The 21,827-nt window shown below is 36.5% G+C and overlaps 1 protein-coding gene across 2 annotated transcripts in view; it reads left to right on the top strand.

The window, feature by feature from the left end:
* The window catches only part of CNTLN (centlein), a 310,623-nt gene that overhangs the window by 202,890 nt on the left and 85,906 nt on the right, over positions 1–21,827 (top strand). Inside the window, exons 16-18 of one of the 2 annotated variants that reach the window (XM_045470092.1) lie at positions 11,134–11,314; positions 15,312–15,405; positions 15,486–15,709. In XM_045470092.1, the coding sequence (XP_045326048.1) occupies positions 11,134–11,314; positions 15,312–15,405; positions 15,486–15,709 (499 nt within the window). The remainder of the gene's footprint in view (positions 1–11,133; positions 11,315–15,311; positions 15,406–15,485; positions 15,710–21,827) is intronic. The other variant, XM_045470093.1, reaches the window with a different exon arrangement.

Here is a 21,827-nt window from a genome sequence, read left to right on the forward strand (position 1 = left end):
AATTGTTTACACAGGTCCATTTTACCGAATTGCTGTAAGTCCTTGCTAACTTAAGAGGAAAAGTTTTCTTAAATCTGGAAAAACACAACATTTAAAAAATTAGCAAAACAAAGTCACAAAACTTATAATCATCCTTATCAGTTCATTAAGTCCCATGTTACTAATTTTTGTTCTGCCTGAATCCAGTTTTCCCCTTATGTTCTGGAAACTCTTATCCAGTTTTATGATCTTAAAGGTATTAGACACTTGTATTTTGGAATATTTTCCATGAGTCTCCTTGGAGATCAAGCATTTTCCAAACATTTTTGCAAAAGTTTCAGTGTAAAACAATAAGTCCATAAATGACAAAGAGTTTAAAAAAATGGCCATGGTTAAAGATCTGGTGAGAGTTCCTTAGAATGCAGTTGACAGGAGGGGTGCCTGAGTGGCTCATTCTGGTATGCCTCAGACTCGGTTTCAGCTCACGTCATGATCTCATAGTTCATGGGATTGAGCCCCACGTTAGGCTCTGCACTCACAGAGCAGAGCCTGCTTGGGACTGACTCTCCCCCTCTCTTTCTGCCCCTTCTCTGCTCACACTCTCTCAAAATAAATAAACATTTTTTAAAAATGCAGTTAACAAGGAAATTTGGTTATTTCTGTGATATATAATATTTCAAGATAACAACTCAAATTATAGATGATAACATTATGTCAGGACAAATCAGATTTTTAGGAATTTCACGCAAATTCCAGTACACTTAAATTAATAACATATATCTACACAAATATAACCAAAAAAGTTTAGCATCACTTATTTGACAACACTTCCCATATAATTTAACATATCAAGTCAGCCTAATTAGCTTAATACATTTTTTGAAATGTTCCAGGGACCTTCTGAAATATCTGAGTTTCTTCCAGGTCAGAAAGACTTCATTTAGAATTTGATTTGGGGAAGTTTGTCAAGAATATCAAAACGTTTTGGCCACTTGATCATGGGTCACTGTGAGATAATACTTAGTTATCTGTTTAAGGGACAAGACAAAAACTTCACAGGCAAATATAGAAGTTCACATAGTTCTCAGCAAAACTTCTTTCTTTGTATCAAGAGGACTAGGTTTATTTAAATAATCAAAAACCTGATTATAAAAATAACAAAGCACAGGGAATTATTTTGATAAAAACACAAAATCTTTGCCTTCAAGGTAGATTAGTTTAAAAGGTAAAGAAGAACCTTTCACAGTCTCTTATGAAGAATACACAGATAGTCAAGAAAACGTTATCCTTTTACCAGAGACAGAATCAATTTGTAAAATTGTAGCAGCTGCCTTTTGATATTAAAATTCACTCAATTAAGTTAATTTTTATCTTAGCCAGTCCTGTCCATCCGTAAAATTCCTTTCTAAAGATTCCTTTCCACAGAGGTTCTACAAGTTTCAGATTTTGTCTTGATTTTCCTCTTTTCCATTTTTAAATAACCAGTTTTATGTTGAGATATTTACTTTATTTTCATTCAACAAAATGCATTTCTATTCCTTTTTTTTTTTTTTACTGGAAACATATATCTTACTTTTCTTGCATTTAGAGATGTTTTTCATATTATTTCTAACAGTTTTAGTTACATTTATTAATTAGAATTCCTAACCCTTAGAAACCTTAATTTCTAGTGAAAACTAAGTAAGCAATTGTGAACTGTGTGTTGCAACAGCATTCTTTAGATTGCCAAATTTATGAGTACATTCCATAATGTACAGTCTTTCAATATGCAACAAGACATGTTTACTAAGAGACCCAAATAGTTCTTTAATTCCTCTGTAACAACCAGAAGTAGATAAGCCCATGTTTAGTAATTATATTATCTTATTTGGAAATGATCTAGATATTCAGTGAATTTCTCTGAATTTAAGTTAGCAAAACTTTAAAGGTTCAACTTACCTAAGATATTTGGGGAACTGTTTTTAAGAACACATACTGTTAAATGTAACCTCTGTTAAAAAGTTTACCTAAAAACTCTTACCACTACTAATGTCTATCTTAATCACTCGCTTCCAATAATTATGTTTAGACTACCACTGAAAGCTTCATGAGACATTAGACACAGCCTGCCATCACCCTAAGTTATCCTTGCTGATAAATTTCGTAAGAGATAGAACATGAAGTTATTTGACTAGTAAACCAAGGCAGAATAAAATTTGTATCTCTGCATTATATTCAATGTTGATAAATCTAAAGACATACCCTAAAGACATACCTATTTTAATGAAACCAACAAACTTAAACTAGTTTTTATTTACCAAAGATTATACCAAGTCATGTGAACTTGAGAAACATATGCGTCCATTTTTGTTAATTTCTGAGAATTCAATTTATATAAGTGTTTAATTTTCTTTATGTGAATTAAATAGAGCTATTTTTCAAGTTAATTTTGGTAATATCATCTGGAGGCAGAAAAATATCACAAATCTACAGCATACATATACAGACATACAGAGACCTTAAAATTTTAGACATGAGACAGGTATGAAAATGTAGAACTTACTATTAAAAGAACAGTAGAAATGAGTTAAATTTATCTGTTCAGATGGCTAAGGATTTTTTTTGTTTTTACTAACATTTGTGGAGAAGACATTGATTTTTTATTTGCCTAAATTTCAAATGACCTTTTCCCCTTTTGTTCTTCTGATAAGAATTACCTCCTTGAAGTTTGTAGAACATTTACATCTCAAAGGCACAGGGAAGGAATGCAAGCTCCTTTAAGAAGAACTTTGGTTTCCCAAGGCCAATATTTACAAGCCTTTTGAAATAAATAGCAGAGGTTTTGGGAATGGTAAAAAGGATTGGTGGACTTTTAATTGTTTCTGGAACCTTACCTAAGGTCCTATAAAGACTAGATGTTTTAAAACAAGGACAGCTGTTTGAATTCCTCAAAGAATTGCTACAAGGTATCTAAGAACTGTCACATCCATCCAACTATGTTGAATGTTTTTTTTCCCCTCTGGGTATATTTAGTTTAGGAGAGAAGCCCTAAAAAAAAAATTCCTGTCAAGCACTGAATATCAGCTTTATTCACAAATTCAGTCAGACTCATAGCTTCCCATCTAATTTCTATTTTTTTAATCTACCCGCCAAATCACAGGAGGTAATCCATTTATGAAAACTTTTGTGGATCTAATATTCTGCTTTTTAAAAAAATTTTTTAATGTTTATTTTTCTGAGAGAAAGAGAGAGAGACCACACGCAAGCAGGAGTGGGAGGAGGGGCAGAGAGGGAGACACAGAATCCGAAGCAGGCTTCAGGCTCTGAGCTGTCAGCACAGAGCCTGACATGGGACTCAAGCTCACAAATCATGAGATCATGACCTGAGCTGAAGTCGGATGCTTAACCAACTGAACCACCCAGACGCCCCTAATATTCTGCTTTTTTAATCTTTCAACCAATCACAGGAAGTAACCCATTTACAACAACTTTTGAGGGTTCTCCCTTAGTTTAAGAAATTCTTTAACTATGGCTCTTAATTCAGCCTTTGACCAAGGAGTGGAAGATAGCTGAGGAGTATTGCCCCAGTCACAAGTGATTTTGTTTTAAAAGGTAACTGTTTAATAGTCTCTTCAGAGTGGAAAGGCAGTTCAGACAAAGAATTAGTGAAATGTGAGCATTCAGGTAAAGACTGATAGAGGGAAATAGTAGGAGTTATGTCAACTTTAATGACTTGTTTTAGGTACCTCTTGAATCTTTAGTATTTCATTTGCCCAATTTTCCAAATATCCACCTCCCTTTTCTTTTTTGATGAGAAACTCATCCCCAATGTTTGCATTTTAAAGAATGGCTCTTACTTCCTACAGAAGATGGGGACAGAAAACTTCTATCACAAAGGCATAGAGAAAGTAAGTTTTCTCCAAGATGGAGTTTTTGGGACATACTTGCTTCTTAGAGGTCCAGAGTAATTTAAGTTTTTCCTTTTTCTTAAGTGCAGGACAATTCTGTTTCCAGTGTCCCAATACTACAAGCAGTTTGAGTTGAATAGGTGAGGTGTGAGGGTTGGTGACTGGTGAGCTTTGAATTGCTGCCAGAGCCACATTTCTTGTTTCGTAGAAACTTGCAGAGAGGTGGGAAGATTTAAACAAGAGTCCCAGATAGCCAAAAGCTATTCTAGAAGGCCAGGAACAGGGAATTGGAGATAAATGGGTGTGGAAGAACGTGGAATTTATATTAGATATTGTGACAAATAAGCCCACTGACCCAATCAAAGGAGGGACACAGATACTGGGAGCACAGTGAAGCAAGGCTTTAATCAACGTTCTTGCAAGAGCGGGTGTCTGATGGACAAGCACACTTGGAAAGGCAATTTATCTCCTAGTGTGCAAGTCCCTCCCCTGATTCCTCGTTGGCTGAGTGCTACAGAGATGATAGCCTTACCCTGACATTGCCTATGCCTGTGTAAGGCAAAAAGTAGCCTGATTGGAACAAATGTACATTCTTGAGGTGACACAGAGACTTCAGTTCTTTGGCGCATGCTCATAGCAAAGCCCGAGAAAAATAAGCCCATGAAATGGAGTGGGGAAGAACCAGGAAGTGAAGTGTCTAAGGGCTTGGGACTCAGTTGTTGGTTGGGGGAGGGGGGGGTTCATACATATTTCCAATAGGTTGTAAACCTTTTGTTAACTAGACAGCACAACTTTTATTTGATATTTCTAAAAATGAATCATTCTCACAGATATGGACTCTAATTTTCGTTCTGAATATAGTTTCTGTTCTTTCATATTGTCAAGGAAATCCTTAGGGCTAGCTGTTACACTTCTTTGTGTCCACTTTTTAATTTGGTCTTTCCATAGGTACCAATAAGACAATTGTTTAAGATAAGGGCTTTCTGAAAAAAAAAAAAATTCGGGGCGCCTGAGTGGCTCAGTTGGTTGAGCGTCCGACTTCGGCTCAGGTCATGATCTCGCGGCCAGTGAGTTCGAGCCCTGTGTCGGGCTCTGTGCTGACAGCTCAGAGCCTGGAGCCTGTTTCAGATTCTGTGTCTCCCCCTCTCTCACCCTCCCCCGTTCATACTCTGTCTCTCTGTCTCAAAAATAAATGAACGTTAAAAAAAATTAAAAAAAAATTCAATTGCAGAATTTTTTCCAATTCAAAGGATCTCTCGTCTGGCCATTGACAGACTTAAAGACAGAATATTCTCACTGACATAAAGCCAAGCTCTAAAGACACAGAATAAGATGACAGAGACAAAAGAAAGCAATTATCAAGTCTGAGAGGAAAGGGATCAATAGAAAACAAGAGTGCTCATAACAAATTTTTACCTAAGGACCAAATTTTACCAAAAAGCTCCACAAATATTGTCTCCTGCTAGTCTAAATTTAGATAAGGACTCTTACCATTCTCACTTCCATCAGACCCTACATGCAGAGATCCAGGAGACTGATGGGTAAGAATTCTTAACTTCTTCCAGCTTGTGTCCCATTATCCAGAATCTGTCAGCTGCAGCATCCCTGGAGTGAGTCGTGATGGTCCCTTCACAGGTTGCCAAAACTGTAGGGGCAGAAATGTTTTCCCTTCTTCCTTAAGTCTAGAGTCTTTGGTCTAATAATGAAATTGATGTAAGACAGATTAACAGGAAAAAGTTTAATAACATGTATACCTCTTATTTATATGGGAGAGACCCAGGAAAACTGAGTAACTCCCCCAAATGACTGATGCCATCACCTTGAAACTATCTTCAGCTAAAGACAAAAGATGTTGAGGGTGAGGAGTCTGTCACAGGAGGTTATCAGGAAAAGCACAGTATACAAGGGTAAAGTTGTTATGCAGATTGAAGTCCTTGTCTTAGCCATTGGTAAGAGTTTCAAGGGATTTAGAGTCCTCTATCTCTTGCTGGTATAGTGAGGAAGGCATCCTTACAATTAGGAGATTTCTTAATCAGAGACACAGAACTGAAATTTATCTTAAAATGTCTTTCTCAAACTTGTTTGCATCTATTAGATTTATCTGAATTTTATAAAGATTCCAAAGCTCAGATGTGAGGTTTTCCAATCGGATGGGGGCCACCAAATGTGAGGCAGCCCCATTGGGTGGAAACTGGGGGTATAGGTAGTAAAAGAATTCACTCAAGGCAGAACAAAAGAGAGAGATGTTTACTGAATACCCCACTGATAAGCCCCGATTCGAGAGACCCCCCGAAAACAAACCACCAGAGTCCAGAATCAAAGCCAAGCGGCAAGGGTCGTTTATTGCAGGTTCGAAGCTGGTTCTCCGCGCACTCGTTGCCGGTGACGCTTAGAGGCCCCGAGTAAGGATCTTACAGCTTCTTTTATAGCCCCGCACAAACAAGTTAGGGACCTTTTTTAGAGGTTACAGAGCTGTTGTTCGTTAACATTTAAATTTGAACGCTCAGCAGAACTTGATTGGTTCCCGCCTTTATTTCAAACCATTCAGCAGAACTTGACTGGTTCCCGCCTTTATGTCAGACTACAACCGGGCACCTGACTGGTTTCGGGAACGGGGAAACGGGGGGGGGGGGGGGGGGGGGGGGAGTCTTTTCTTTGCAGTTGTGAGTACACCTGGTAATTTTTCTCTTAGTCTCTCACCACAAGGGAGCAGCAGGCAGGACAGCAAAGGAGAGACTGTCTCCCACAAGACAATGGTGGGGGGCTGTAGTTAAATGGGGAAGGTGAGGAGGTATGGGAATGTATGGAATTTTCCTTTTTTGGTACCTGTGTCCAAGTGTAAGTAGCCCATTGGTCAGCTAGGGCTTACATATATCTTGGGTGGGTTGCCTAATGGGCCTATTTGTATTCAGCCAGGGGTTTGGGGGTCACTGTGGGCCCTTCATCCTCACTCAGATTTCCTTTGTTCAGGTTGGTTGCCTGAAAGCAGCCTCTACATAGGCCACACCCCAGAATAATTAAATCATAACTTCTGTGGTGGGATGCAAGCTTTGTAGAAGGACTCTTGCACAAAGAGTCATGACACCGAGGCTTTTCTTACCAGGAAGCAAGTTTATTTGTGCTGACATGGGCTCAGAGAGTTTGTACCTGAAAAGCTAAGCCCTGAATGCCACGTGGTGTAGTCTTTTATGCATTTTCTATTTCTTTGTCTCCCATATATGGGTAACGCATAAACATACAGGCTGATTGGGTGCTCTCATGTTACAGGGACCTGAGGGACATCACATATGCACACAGCCAGGTTGCCTTCCCTTATCTTGAGGTCTTTTCGTACCATATTCCTGAGGGAGGGGATTCTACCACAGCTTCACTATTTTTTAAGCTCTCCAGCTGATTCCAATATGTAGACAAGTTTGGGGACCACTCTTTTGTTTTTGTTTTTCAACTGTTTGTTTATTTTTGAGAGAGAAAGGGCATGCGTGAGTGCAAGTGGGGGAGGAGCAAAAAGAGAGGGAGACAGAGAAACTGAAGTAGGCTCTACACTGACAGCAGAGAGCCCCATGCAGGGGCTTGAACTCACAAACCATGAGATCATGACCAGAGCCAAAGTTGGACTTTCAACCGACTGAGCCACCCAGGTGCCCCAGGAACCACTGTTTTAAATGATCATTGGGTCAAGCCCTCGTCTTCAGACAGGTAAAAACAAACAAACAAACAAAAAAAAAAAAAAACCTTGAAAACAAATTGATGAAGGTGAGGAAGAAGGATGAATCTGCATTCCCATTTCTTTTTGACTCCTAAGGTTTTCTTCCTTGTTCTCAAAAGCCATTAGAGATAAAATACTACTCAGCTTAAAACCCACTAATCATTTATCTGTCTTCAAGGAAATCCTAGTTTCAGCTAATTATGTCTCATCAGTTGATACTACCACACTCTTCATAATAGAAGTGGTGCAGTTTACTCATGCGTGAGTATGTATGTGTGAATAGATACATGAAAGCTAAGTAACACAGTCAGTTCTAATTTCATCGTATTGGTACACGTGCAGATGGTCACATATTTTGGAAGATGAATCATACAATATCTCTTAAAACATAAGATTGTCATTTAAGTTGCTTAGCAGTGAACTTGATTTTACATTGTGAGGATTAAGTGTTATATTTCCTGCCTGAAAGAACACTCTCAGGAATCACTCAGCTGCAAAAAATACTCAAACAATTAGAAATCCCACAGTGGGCCTTCAGGACTTTAGAACATTCTATTTCTTTTAGCTTTTCATAGTCTGAAATATAAGAAATTTACTTGAATACTGAGAAAAGCAGAACTTTGTCCTTTATATATGAATATAAAATACTTTATTATATAATTATGACCTTGTTAGTTTTTATATATTTATGACTATTTATCTTTCATAGTTGAGCAGTATTACAAAAACATGCTATCAAATGACAAAAATAATACAGTTTAGAAATGAGTGTGAAGTCCTTCATTCAAGTGAAAACAATCCATGGAATGAGGGAGTACACTGCCTAGCAATCTATGGTGCACTCTTCCTAAGGGTTTTGGGCAAGAAGGAGTTTTATAGAAGAAGCAATGCAGAAACAGGGCATAGTTGGCTGGGAGGTTAGGGATTGATTGGTTGGCCGGGAGGTTAGGGATTGATTGATTGATTGATTGATTGATTTTTATATGACCAGTATGTCCTGGTCTGTAGAGTAAAGTAAGTTAGCTAAAGCTGTGTTGGAGGATTGTGATTTGTGTGTATTAGGTTTCCTTGACAGTGAGGTGTTCTGTATAGACGTTGTTTTGTGTGACCTGTCACGCATTTCTGCCCAGATCTGCACATACACAATCATGGGGGGCTTTGTTGGCTTTCCGTATCTGGCCTCAGGATTGGAACTGGCCCTTCTGTTTCTGATGACAGGAGGGATTAACTTGCCTCTCCTCCTTGAGCCAGACCATGCTGGCCCCCTGGAATGGATCAGGGAGGGAAGAGGACTATGCAGACACCCAGCCTCCTAAGATTGTGAGATATGATAAGAGAAACAGAGAAAAACCAGCTCGCTCTGGACTGCACTTAGGCAAACTTAATGACTAATCATAAATCACACATGGGTAGTAATATATTGCCCTGGCTGGAATAGCTAGTTGGAAGTCTTACCTGAGGGGAGGACACTGGCCCAGGACCCTCAATCACCCAGGACCCTCAACCTGGCCTCCAACCTGGCAGTTCATTGCAGGGCTTCCCTAGCCAGAAAGTTGGATATTGTGAGTACGTGATTTGATGTATTAAGCCTTCTTTGTTCTTCTCTTTACTTCTCTCCTTCTTTATGTTTACTATAGATGCTTAATTCCTTATATTTCCTTTCCCTTATAATTAATAAAGCTTTCTTCCATGAAACAAAAAGTTCAGCTATTGCAAATTACTATTATTCAGAACAGGCGTTTACTATAAATGCAGCTCACTTAGTTCAGATTTCTGATAGAGGCCAGGCCACTGGCACAGCCTGCATTTTGTGGGTCCTGATACACAAATAACTTATCAATGCCCAATTCAGTGATGGGTGATTTTCAGGAAGAGTTGTTCATACCTTGAAAAACAGAATTTCAACAAACCATGTTTCTCAAACTTGTGGATAATATGACATGAGAAAGGGGTAAAAAGTACTTTACAAAATAGAATAAAAATCCCCAAAGATAGCAATAGACTGGGAAGATAGAGTTACACAGAAGACTACAGGGTCCATTACTTAGCTGGAAGAGCCAGTTGCTCAACTATACAATGGGGAAAATATGGGACTTTGCAATAGTATACATAAAAATATTTTAGGAAGTTTTAATTAAATCTTGTTTGAGTCTACAGTACAATGTACATTCCAGAAAACTTGCATAATTTTAGTCTGCATCTACCAAAAATTGTACTAAGTAATTCACATAGTATCCTTGGAATATGAAATTGAATTTGGACATGATGCTCCATCAAGATAAGGTGGAGTGACCAGGGTGAAAAAACATCTCAAAAGCACACATAATAAGAATGTTTGAATAAGCTAGGGATGTTTTTTTATGAGATGTTTCAAGCATCAAATGACCATATCCAAATATTTAAGAGATCATCCATGTGGGAAAGGAATTAGACTTACTTGAATGTTCTAGTCAACCTCAGCACTTTCAATCAATCTTCCTTCTCATTAATACAAACTATTAACATAATTTTACTTATTTTTCTTGTTATCTGAACCCACCCCTTTAGGATGAAAGCTGCATAAGGGCAGAGATGTTTGTCTCCTTTATTCCTTGTACTTTATCCTTTGTGCTTAGAAGAGTGCCTGGCACATAATTGGTGCTTAGCAATGAATGATGAATGGACATTTTACTGAATGATGAGTGGACATAAGAGATGGAACTGAGATCAGTGGGTGAAAGCCTCGGAGATTCAAAACTTGTCTCAGACTCAGGGAAAACTTTCCTGTGAGAAACGTTAAAGCTTTCTGCCCTGGCCCAAAAAGTAGTAGGTGCTCCAATCCTGGCAGCATTAAAACATGTGCTTCCCAAGTTAACGCTTAGTAGAAATACTACAGAAGTGGCACTACCAGGCATTTGGTACTAGATATTCTAATTTGTTGATGAGATTTTACAATTTTGTAAAACACTTCTTTTTGGCATTTACTTTCTTTTCATTTAGATGACAAGTAAATAAGATGTTGAATTGTTTTTCAATAGGCATACTCTTTTTCTTTGCTAGATATACTTTTCAAATATGGTATACCTAAGGGAATTGTAATAAAGAGGATATTTGGTTGTGAAAAAAATCAGGATCACTGATGCAATATAACATTTATCAGGTGAAGAAACATGGTGCAGAGACAGTAAGTAACTGAAAGGGCCATATAGTCAGAACTCTAGTCCCAGGCCAGTGCTTGCTTAGGGCTGCTCATTCTACTGCAGTAGTAGGTCTCTGTGTAAGTGGTGTTCAAATTCAGTCACCAATGTGGATGTCCCATCAGGTTAATTAAAGAAGTCCTACTTGTACTTATTTATTCATCTTAGTAAGTTTGAGGTCATGTACAGAATTAACAGAAATAACAGACTGTAAAACATGTTTAGACTAATTTTTTTCTTAATTTAGAGGACCAGTAAATGTTCAAATTAAACTTCTAGCTTTAAGTGCAATATGTGCTAGAACAGTATTTGATCTTGAACTTAAAATGGGTACATTTAACAACTCTTCTTTTTGCGTTTCATGTTCCCCACTTTTTCCCAAAAGCAGTGATCCTGAAGCACAGACCTCTCAAAATTTAGGAACAATTATTGTAGAAACATCCCAGAAAATAAGTGCTATAGAAGATGGAAGAGACCAGAAACAAAGTGACCAAACAGAAGGTAGCCAAACGCAAGGAAAAGAAATGGTACGAATATATTCAAACACAGATGGCAAGACCCCAAAGGTATATGACACAGTGTTCCTTGATTATAAGCTATGTTTTTAATTTTATCTTATGTTTCATAACTTATTTTTGTTGCTAATAATTTAATTTGCATCCTTAAAAATTTTTTTTTCTGTGAAGTATACGGTGAAAATACTCAACTTTTTAATAATTTCTTAAGAAGACTAGTTAGAAATCACAAGACTCAAGGAACAATATGATCGGTGAGTTTTATGAGTTTTAATTCTGCCTCATATATCCCAGCCTAGATGCTGAATAAACCTGCCACCTGGAAACACTTTCATCAAATGATGAAAGGCCCCAATAAAACCCTGTTCTCTCTTGTTAAAGGACCAAGAAAGGGGCAGCCAAGCAAGATAGAAAATTTTTACACAGTCATCACCCTACTCTACCCAAATACCACAGAAAAAATTGCAAACCTACCTCTACTCACATTGATAAAGACCTAGTGGGGAACCTAGGCTTTTACTCTCACCTGGCTCTAAGGAGTCACCCCCAACTTCTCCTCCACCCATCAGGGTGGTGTTAGAGAAGACAAAATGAGGAACCAATGGTAATGACTCCCTGCCATCTTGTCATCAGAGGCCATATAAGGAGCTAGACATCTGACTTCATCCATCAGTGAAAAGATGACCCTCTCCCTTCTTTGCAGGGTGATTTCAAAGGCCAAGGGCAGAGATGGGGACTGTCACACCTCCTGTATCTATAAAGCCTCTCACTCCCCACTCCCCACTTTGTTGTTGGACTCTAAGTGAGGAGCAGAAACAAGTCCATGCTCCATCTCCCAGGCAGGATGGCATCAACCTTTGGGGAATTTGAACTTTCACCTCCACCAAGCAGTAATGAGGTGCTCCTCCCAACCTCTTTGGTGGGGACTTCCCGTTCCCAGTTGGCAGTAATGAGGTGGTGCTCCCTTGCTCCACCAATGTGGTATAAGAGGAGGCCTGCTAGAAGAAATAAATAAGATCCAGAGTCTTAAAATAAAATAGGCAAAATGTCCAGGATACAATGGAAAATTACTCATTATACCAAGAAATCAGAAAAACCTCAACTTGAATGAAAAGACAATCAACAGAAGCCAATAACAGGATGACACAGATGTTGGAACTACATGACAAGCATTTTAAAGAAGACATCATAAAAATGTTTCAACAAACTGTCACAAACAGACTTGAAACAAATGAAAAAATAGAACATCTCAAGAATGCAATGGAAAGTCTCAGCAAAGAAATAGAAGATATAAAAAAAGAACCAAATGGAAATTTTAATAAGAAATAAGTATTTTGTGAAGATTGTGACATCAATTCTTACCACTCAGTGTCATGTCAAGACTGATTACAACAAACGCCCACCATGAGAGGAAGAAAGGTTTATTTTTTACATAATGGAATACAGAATCTAGAATGAATTCACAAGTATAAACAACTGATTTTTGACAGAGAGGCAAAAGCAATTCAATAGAGGAAGGATGGTCTTTTCAATAAATAATGCTGGAGTAATTAATTGGATATCCCTAGACAAGAAAATGAACCTATATCTGAACCTCACACCTTGTGCAAAAATTAGCTTGCAATGGATCACAGATATAAGTGTATAACATTAAATCATAAAAATTTTACAGGGAAACATAAGGAAAAATCTTCAGAACTTAGGGCTTGCTGAATAATTTTTAGAGATGATATCAAAAGCATGATCCCTAAAAGAAATTATCAATAAGTTAGACATCATTAAAATTAAGAAATTTTGCTCCATGAAAGGACCTCTTTAGAGGATAAAAAGACATGCTATAGACTGGAAGGAAGTATTACAAACCATATATGTGACAAATGACTCATACTTTGTATATATAAAGATTTTGTTGGGAAACAACAGAATGCTGGCAAGGATGCAGAGAAACTAGATCTCACATATAATAATATAAAGTGGTACCCCACTCTGAGAAACAACTGGCAGTTTCTTTAAAAGAAAAAAAAAGAAAAGAACAAATCATACACATCATACAACCCAACTATTTCTCTCTTGGACACTTATCCCAGAGAAATGAAAATCTGCGTTTACACCCAAAATCCTGTATATGAATGGTCATAACAACTTTATTTCTAATACCTGAAAAACTGACAACAACCAAAATTTTCTTCCATAGTTGAATGGTAAATTGTGATACATCCATTCCATGTAATACTACTCAGCAAAAAAAAAAAAAAAAAAAAAAAAGAAAGATGCAAATTATTGATACATACTATATCCTAGGTTTGCTTCTTCAAATTTCTCATCTGGAGTTCCTTGAGTTTCCTTTAACATTTTTCCATATTAAAAAGACACTTTAAGTGTGCTGATTTCAAAGTTTAAAATTTTTTAAATTTTTTCTGAAATTTTAGTACTAGAAATGGTTCTTTTTAATTTAGATCCAGTTAACTTGATATCAGGTCTGGTGACGAATACTGGTAATTTTGTACTTCTGTCTGGGACATTTTTATAGTGTCATGACTGGCTCTTAAGGCCTAATATAGCAATGAAACATTTAAAAATATATATATCTGATATACTGGTTCTAAAAAAGTTCAAATGAGGCATTTCAAAAACAAACATTTTGAGAATGAAACAAGTTCAAAGGAAAAGTAATTGGTTTAAAGGAAAACCCTATCTTAGATAAAATATTTGGCTCATTGCCAAAGTAACACTGGATAAAATTTATTTTTTTCTACCATTTTTATTATAATTATTTTTTCTGGAATTGGGATCTCTGAAAAAAAAAATCCTTTTTTAAAAGAATTTTCTAGATTGGTAATGTACCTGTTTCCCAGCCAATAAATTCTTAGATATGACCACATATTTTAGTAGTATGATTTATAATACTTTAGAAACATGTTCCTATTTAAATTTTTGCTTTGGAGAAGCGTTTTTAAAAATTTTTAATCTGCTGGCATCTCTAATTACAAATCTGAAATTCCTGGGACAATGATAAGAAAAAAATTTTTTTTAATTTGTGTTTCAAAATATCAAAACACTATCTTATGTTTCTGGTATAGTAAAGGTTAAAAAGCAGACTCAATATAATATGAATAGTATAATGCCATTTTTGTTCATTCTCCAGAATAACCTAGATGAAAATATCCTAAAATTTTGACCATGGTTATTTCCAGGCAGTAGGCTTTCTGGTCACTTATTTTCTTTTCCTGCATTTATGGATATTTTTTTCCCCAGAGAACACATATCATTTTGAATAATGGTATATAGAGCTTTACATATACACATACAATGAAAAATACTAAAAATATATAAGGCATTAGATGGTTTCTAGGAGTCCTAATATTCAATAAATCCTTGTGTAAATGGGCTATAAAACTCTATCCATATCCCAGAATGGAATGCTGACTGTGACAAGTAAATTAATTTTTTTCTTTTACCTTTGACTCCCTTTCCTCATTTCTCCTACCCTCTCCCCTGCCTCCAATCCTTTTTAAAATTGGTGAAATATTTTGGAACAAAAGCCATGTCTTCATTTTAGAATGTCCTGAGGAAAACATACAATTTAAAGGAAAGTTACTTTATTACCATCAGCATTTGTCAGCTTTATTTGTCAGAAGGGATTAATCAGTCTCCATGCAACAGATAACAGTATTTGACAAAAGGACCTAGGTTCCCAGAGAATAAGATATTAAATTATTCTTATTTTAATTTTGTTGTTTTTACTGTATTTACTCCTAGATTTTAAAACTGTCCACAAGTTAAATTCCTACTAATTCAGGGTTGATTGTATTTGTATCTTCTGCCTGCTAGTTGATAAGTCAACTTTAATGCACATTTATGTTCATTTATAAGTTTTTGGTATCAATCATAGAACTTGTTTAGATTTTTTTGAGTTTGCATAAATAAATATACATATATATTTTTTAATAAATATATTTTTAGGTAAAGAAATATTATTTACTATGTTCATTCACTTGAAGTTGTTATTGAGTAATAATGTAATTTTTATTAAAACTTTCAAATTTAGGATTATTTTCATTGCAAGAATGCCAGAAAGCCAACTTTTCAAAAGAAGAATGGTAATATACAAAAGAGTTCTCATACAACAGTTCCTACCAGAGGTAAGAATGTATATGAAATTAACAATGTCTTTTTAATTTAATGTATTTTTTAAAATATTATGAAAATTCTTTTTGTATAGTTAACAGAGAAAAGTGGAAAAATATAACTTCCCAGAAGTCAAATAGCAATATTATTTTATTACGAGAACGTATTGTATCTTTACAACAACAAAACAGCATACTTCATAATGCCAAAAAAACAGCGGAATTGTCTGTAAAAGAATATAAAGAAATAAATGAAAAACTCCTTCAGCAGCAACAAGTATCTGATCAACGATATCAGACAAGCAGACAGACAATAAAGGTAAAGGAACCTTAAAAATCAATTATAATAGACTATATTATTAAGGTGGATATTTTGTTTTACATGTGTTGTTCCTGTTCATTGTTGTGTTATAACATTTTAAGGACAGGCTTCATTAATGCATTTATCTCACTTAATTTGCCCATGTCTAAAACTTAGAATTTATCATTATAAATCAAGTTATTAAATAGTAATTGCCTCAGTTCCTCTTTACAAATACTAGTATAAAATGTGAAGAATTTAACATAAATATCTATTTTAATGTGTTCTTATAATTTACCTATGCTTTTTGAATTGAGTTTTCTGCAATAATTTGTAGACACATTATAACTTACTGCTGGTTATCATAATTTAATCTTAAAGCACATGGAAAGGAAAAGATTGTTCCTTAAGTCTCCGTTCTTAAAGGTATTTGCTTGTATAAAAAATGTTTTGTTGAAAATTTGTCAGAATTCATCAATGTAGAAAGTAATTTTTATTTTTATTTATTTATTTTTAACATTTATTTTTGAGACAGAGAGAGACAGAGCATGAACGGGGGAGGGTCAGAGAGAGGGAGACACAGAATCTGAAACAGGCTCCAGGCTCTGAGCTGTCAGCACAGAGCCCCATGCAGGGCTCGAACTCACAGACCGTGAAATCATGACCTGAGCCGAAGTCGGCTGCTTAACCGACTGAGCCACCCAGGCGCCCCTAGAAAGTAATTTTTAAATCACTGTCATACATAATTTTAAATTATGCTTAAATTTTCTACTTCTAATATCTAGTGCTTTGATTCAAGCAATACTTAGTAAATGTTTTAATTATAAAGGATTACTGTTATAGTAGTTATACTGATAAGAACTGTCTCTGGCTTCATTCCCAAAGTAGCCTAATAAACCAGATCTGACCCATGTTCCAAACTTACACTGAGAGTTACTTTCTACCATCTGGATTTTAAAAATTTATTAAGACTTATTTTCTGGCCTAACAAATAGTAGATATGGCAGAATATTCCATGTGCACTTGAAAACAATGTGTATTCTGCTGTTGTTGGATTGAGTGTTCTCTATATATCTATTGAGTCTAGTTGGTTAATAATGATGTTCAACTCTTCGATATTCTTGCTGATTTTCTGTCTAGGTCTGTCAGTTATGGAGAGTGAAGTATTTAAATCACCCACTATTAATTTTTTTTTGTGATAACTTTAATGACATATAATTCACATACCATAAAATTCTCTTATTTAATTCAATGGTTGTTACAATATAAACAAAATTGTGCAACTATTACCCAAACCAATTTTAGAACATTTTCCTAACTTCATAAATGTACCCTGTACCTTTTATCCATCATCCTTCTCCCATCTCTGCTAGCTCTCTGCAACTACTAATCTACACTCTGTCTATATAGTTGTATGGGCAGAAAAAATTTTCCTTCTTCCCTTCTAGGTTCTTTGGCTTGTCTAATAATTAAATTGTCATAAAACAGATTAATAGAAGAAAAACAATTTTAATTTCATATATATGCAAGCCCCATAAAAAAATGAGACCCAAAAGGCAGCTAGATAATTGAAGTTTATATAACATCCTGAGCTAAGGAAAGGGGTGGAGGTGTGGGATACAAAGGGAGGGAGGACTTTCACAGGAAGTCTAGAGGAGATGTTTGGAAAACAAAGGTTGTTCTGTTATGTAGATAAATTTCTTAGGTAAAAAAGTATTTCTGATAATATCTCTCTTCCTGGTAAGACTTGCTTTCCAGTGTAAATTTAGGCAATTGAGAGGAATGGATAAAGAGTTTTTCTTGAATCTGCTGGGTTTTGGTTGCCTTTAGCTCAAAACAATCCTTATGCCAAAGAGACATATCTTGGGATGGCAGAATCTGCTTCCCTTCAAGATTTGCCTATCCAGACATTTCATACAGATGGAATCTTAGAATATGTGGCTTTTGGTGTCTGGCATCTTTCGCTTGTCATAATGTTTTAAACATTCATCCACGTTGTAACATGTATCACTATTAGCATAAAGGTTTTGATGATTATTCCTCCATAAAAGAAATTTAAAAACAAGCAAACATTATTGGGAATCAACATCTTCATAGCACTTTGTGCAGAACCTAATCTTCTAAGTAAGGATCCATGTAATAATTCTAAGACACTTGATGGATCAAGGGAGTCACAAATTTTCTGATGAAGTTTTGGGGTGATGGTGGGGTGGTCTGGAGCCAACAAGCAAGAAAGAATTCTTGAAGACATCTTTGATGCAAAAAGGTGATTTTACTAAAGCATGGGGACAGGACCCATGGGCAGGAAGAACTGCATGGGGTTGTGACAGTAACTCATTATATACCCTCAGGTTGGGAGGGGGTCAGGGATAGGGTAGGTCTCTAAGGAATTTTGGGAGCAAGGTTTCCAGGACCTTCAGGGGCTAGCTGTTGCTAGGAAAATGCCATTTATTACCATTTAATAAAACCTCAGTCATGAGACCCTTTAGATGCATATCTGGGGGCCATAAGCTTGGAGTATGATTGCCAGCATATATCTTGGGGGAGTTGAGATAACGGAAGTTGACTTACAAGGTCCTCGAGGTTGGGATAATGTTAAGCTAAGGTTCTCTTTTGTCCCTGGCAAACCGTCATCATCGAGACAGCTTAGCTCCTGGAGGACAGTCACTCTGCCCGGTTCAAGGCCTTGTCAATGGGCTGTAGGAAGTAAGGGAATTTAATTTTTCATTTGCCTTAGTTTCCCACATCACCACGGCAAGTACTTAAACCCCTTTCCTTTGTTCTTGAGCAGCCAGGAGTGTCCAAGGAATATCACTCAGATCCCACCTGGGGTGGTGGGGTGGGGAGGAGGTGCTAGCTTGTGCTTTACCCCTCAGCCTGCCTCATGCTCCCTCATCATTTTCTAAGCCATATGTTCCTTGGAGATCAAATAAAAGCATATTACATGAAAACTACAAAGCATTTTTTGAGACTTTCTATGTACATTGAGGAACACTTATAATTCCTCTAGGAAATTCTGGAAATTAACCAAAGACTTGCTAGGGAGTGTTCTTCAAGAAAAACAGCTGAATCTAAATAAGAACAGGACACTGTGTGGCATTTTAATTTGCCTTGGTCCCATTCCCTACTATCCTAGCTCAGCAGTATCCTGGGAATAAAGATGGTTCATGTCCCCCATGCAGCCTGGCAACTACCAGAAGAAACGGAATGCAACTAGAGCCCCTGCAAAGCCTGATTCCCAAATAGTTGTCATCATTTGACCTGTCTGATGCTTTCCTGGAAGACCCCAGTTGAAAAGCTGTCTCTGATCCCAGTCATTGTGAGCAGCCTTCTTAGCAGGTTTGGTGGATATGGGATTGTCAAAACAATTACAGGCAAGTGTTTTAACTTCAAGCTGCCTGAGGTGATAGATTCCAGTTAAGGTCAAACAGTATATTAACCAAATAGCTTAAAAGGAAAACTGGGAAATGAGATGTCCATAAAAGTTTCAAAAGGCTATGACATCTTCCTGGGAATCTGGAGGACACATACATTCATAGAGCTTTGTGAATACTCAGGTAAGAAATGAGAAAGCCTAAGTACTTGCCTCTGTCTTACATAAGGCTTTGTACAAGAGGATAGTAAATATTAAGGCAGTATTGTTCATAGCAGCATTACTAATAATAAGCAAAAGGTAGAAATAACCTAAATGTCCATTAGTTGTTGAAAGTATAAATTGTGGTATATACATGCAATGGAATATTATTAAACCATAAAAAATAATGAGTATTGATATGTGTTACAACATGGGTGCAACTTAAAAACATATTTAGTGGGGGCGCCTGGGTGGCGCAGTCGGTTAAGTGTCCGACTTCAGCCAGGTCACGATCTCGCGGTCCGTGAGTTCGAGCCCCGCGTCAGGCTCTGGGCTGATGGCTCAGAGCCTGGAGCCTGTTTCCGATTCTGTGTCTCCCTCTCTCTCTGCCCCTCCCCCGTTCATGCTCTGTCTCTCTCTGTCCCAAAAATAAATAAAATGTTGAAAAAAAAAAGAAAAAAAATATTTAATGAAAGAAGCAAGTTAGAAAAGACCACATATTTTGTGATTCCAAATATATGAAATACCCAGAATAGGTAAATCTATAGAGATAGAAAGTAGATTCATGTTTGCTTTGGGCTGGGGGTAAAGACGAATATGGTAGCAATTGCTGAAGTATGTGGGTTTCTTCTTAAAGTGATGAAAATGTTCTAAAATTGACTATGATAGTGGTTGAATGTATCTGTTAATATATACTGGAAACCATTGAATTTTACACTTTAAATGGGTGAATAATGTGGTATGTGAATTATATATCAGTAAAACTCTTTTTAATGTTAGTTTTAAATGGGAAAATATACCAACAAATAGTAGTATCTACATGGCTTTTACTGAACAATACATTCATGGTTGACAGAATAATATAATAAAAACCATTCTCCATTCAAATTAATAAAACCTACCAACATAACAATTATTTATGTAATAAATAATGGTAAAGTGTAATAGCTATATAACATTTTAATCATTTTTTAAGTTTATTTATTTATTTTGAGAGACAGAGCACATGCACAAGCTGGGGAGGAGCAGAGAGAGAGAAGGAGAGAGAATCCTAAGCAGTCTCCAAAGCCTGGCAGAGGGCTCAATCTCATGAACCATGAGATCATGACCTGAGTTGAAATCAAGGGTTAGATGCTTAACTGACTGAGCCACCCAGGCACCCCTAACACTTTTAGATGTATAGAACCTACTGTTAGACAAAGCACTTAACTTCAATTATTATTAAATTCAACAAAGTAAAATATAGTTAAAGTTAATTTTCCTAAAATTAACTTCTAATTAAAACTTGTGTTTTCTTTTTTCTAACATATTCCATTGTGTATTGCAAAAGTAAGCATCAAGGAATAGACTGTTAAAGCTAATAATATTGACAGACTATCTTTTCCAGTTTAAATGCTCAGTTCTTTGACCTAAGAGCCTTACTCATAATTCAGCTGAAACATGTGACAAATGAGTCTCAAGTCTTAATAACAAGGTGTAAATGTTATCTCTTTTGTTCTAGTAACATTACTTAATTGTATCATAACTGTGGAAACTCCTTGATAGCCACATACGTGTCATCATGTGGATTTAAACAGCATTGTTTCATAGAAGCAAACTACCAGAACCATATTATGAAAGAAAATGCAGCTTTACCTGTAAAAACACCTTTTAGAATATCTTTTAAATGTTTTGTAGTAGGTGTTAAATAATTATATATAAGATACCAGCTGGCAGATATCAAATGTAAATGTTTGTGGTATTTTACATACTAGAAAATTTATTTTATGGTAAGCTTTCCCCTGAAATAATATGTGTTTCAAGAAAGTATAATACTCCATGTCATTCATTTAAATATGAATAGATGAATTATTTTATTAATTTCCTTTCTGTATTTGTTTAAATAACAACATGGATTTCAAGAGGCTTATTATCACTGTGGATTGCACTGTGTTCTCCCAAAATTCATGTGTTGAATCCCTAACCCCCAATGTTATGGTATTTGGGGATGGGGCTTTTGTGAGGTAATTATGTTTAGATGAGGTCATGAGGGAAGGGCCCTCATGGTGGGTTTAGTGCCCTTATAGGAAGAGAAAGAGAGCTCTCACTAGAACCTGACCATGCTGACATTCTGATCTCATACTTCCAGCCTCCAGAACTGTAAGATATTAAATGTCTGTTGTTTTTTTTTATAAAATTTTTTTTTCAACGTTTATTTATTTTTGGGACAGAGAGAGACAGAGCATGAATGGGGGAGGGGCAGAGAGAGAGGGAGACACAGAATCGGAAACAGGCTCCAGGCTCTGAGCCATCAGTCCAGAGCCTGACGCGGGGCTCGAACTCACGGGCCGCGAGATCGTGACCTGGCTGAAGTCGGACGCTCAACCGACTGCGCCACCCAGGCGCCCCAAATGTCTGATTTTTAAGCTACCCAGTCTATGGGAATTGGGTTGTTGTTATTATAGCAACCCAAGAATAGTAATGCATATTTTGGTGCTAGCTTTGGGTGCTATTGTAACAAATATCTAAAAATGTGGAAGCAGCTCTGGAACTATGTAATGAGTACATGCTGGAAACGTTTTG

The sequence above is a fragment of the Leopardus geoffroyi genome, chromosome D4 (assembly GCF_018350155.1).
Source record: "Leopardus geoffroyi isolate Oge1 chromosome D4, O.geoffroyi_Oge1_pat1.0, whole genome shotgun sequence".
In the NCBI taxonomy this organism is placed as follows: domain Eukaryota; kingdom Metazoa; phylum Chordata; class Mammalia; order Carnivora; family Felidae; genus Leopardus; species Leopardus geoffroyi.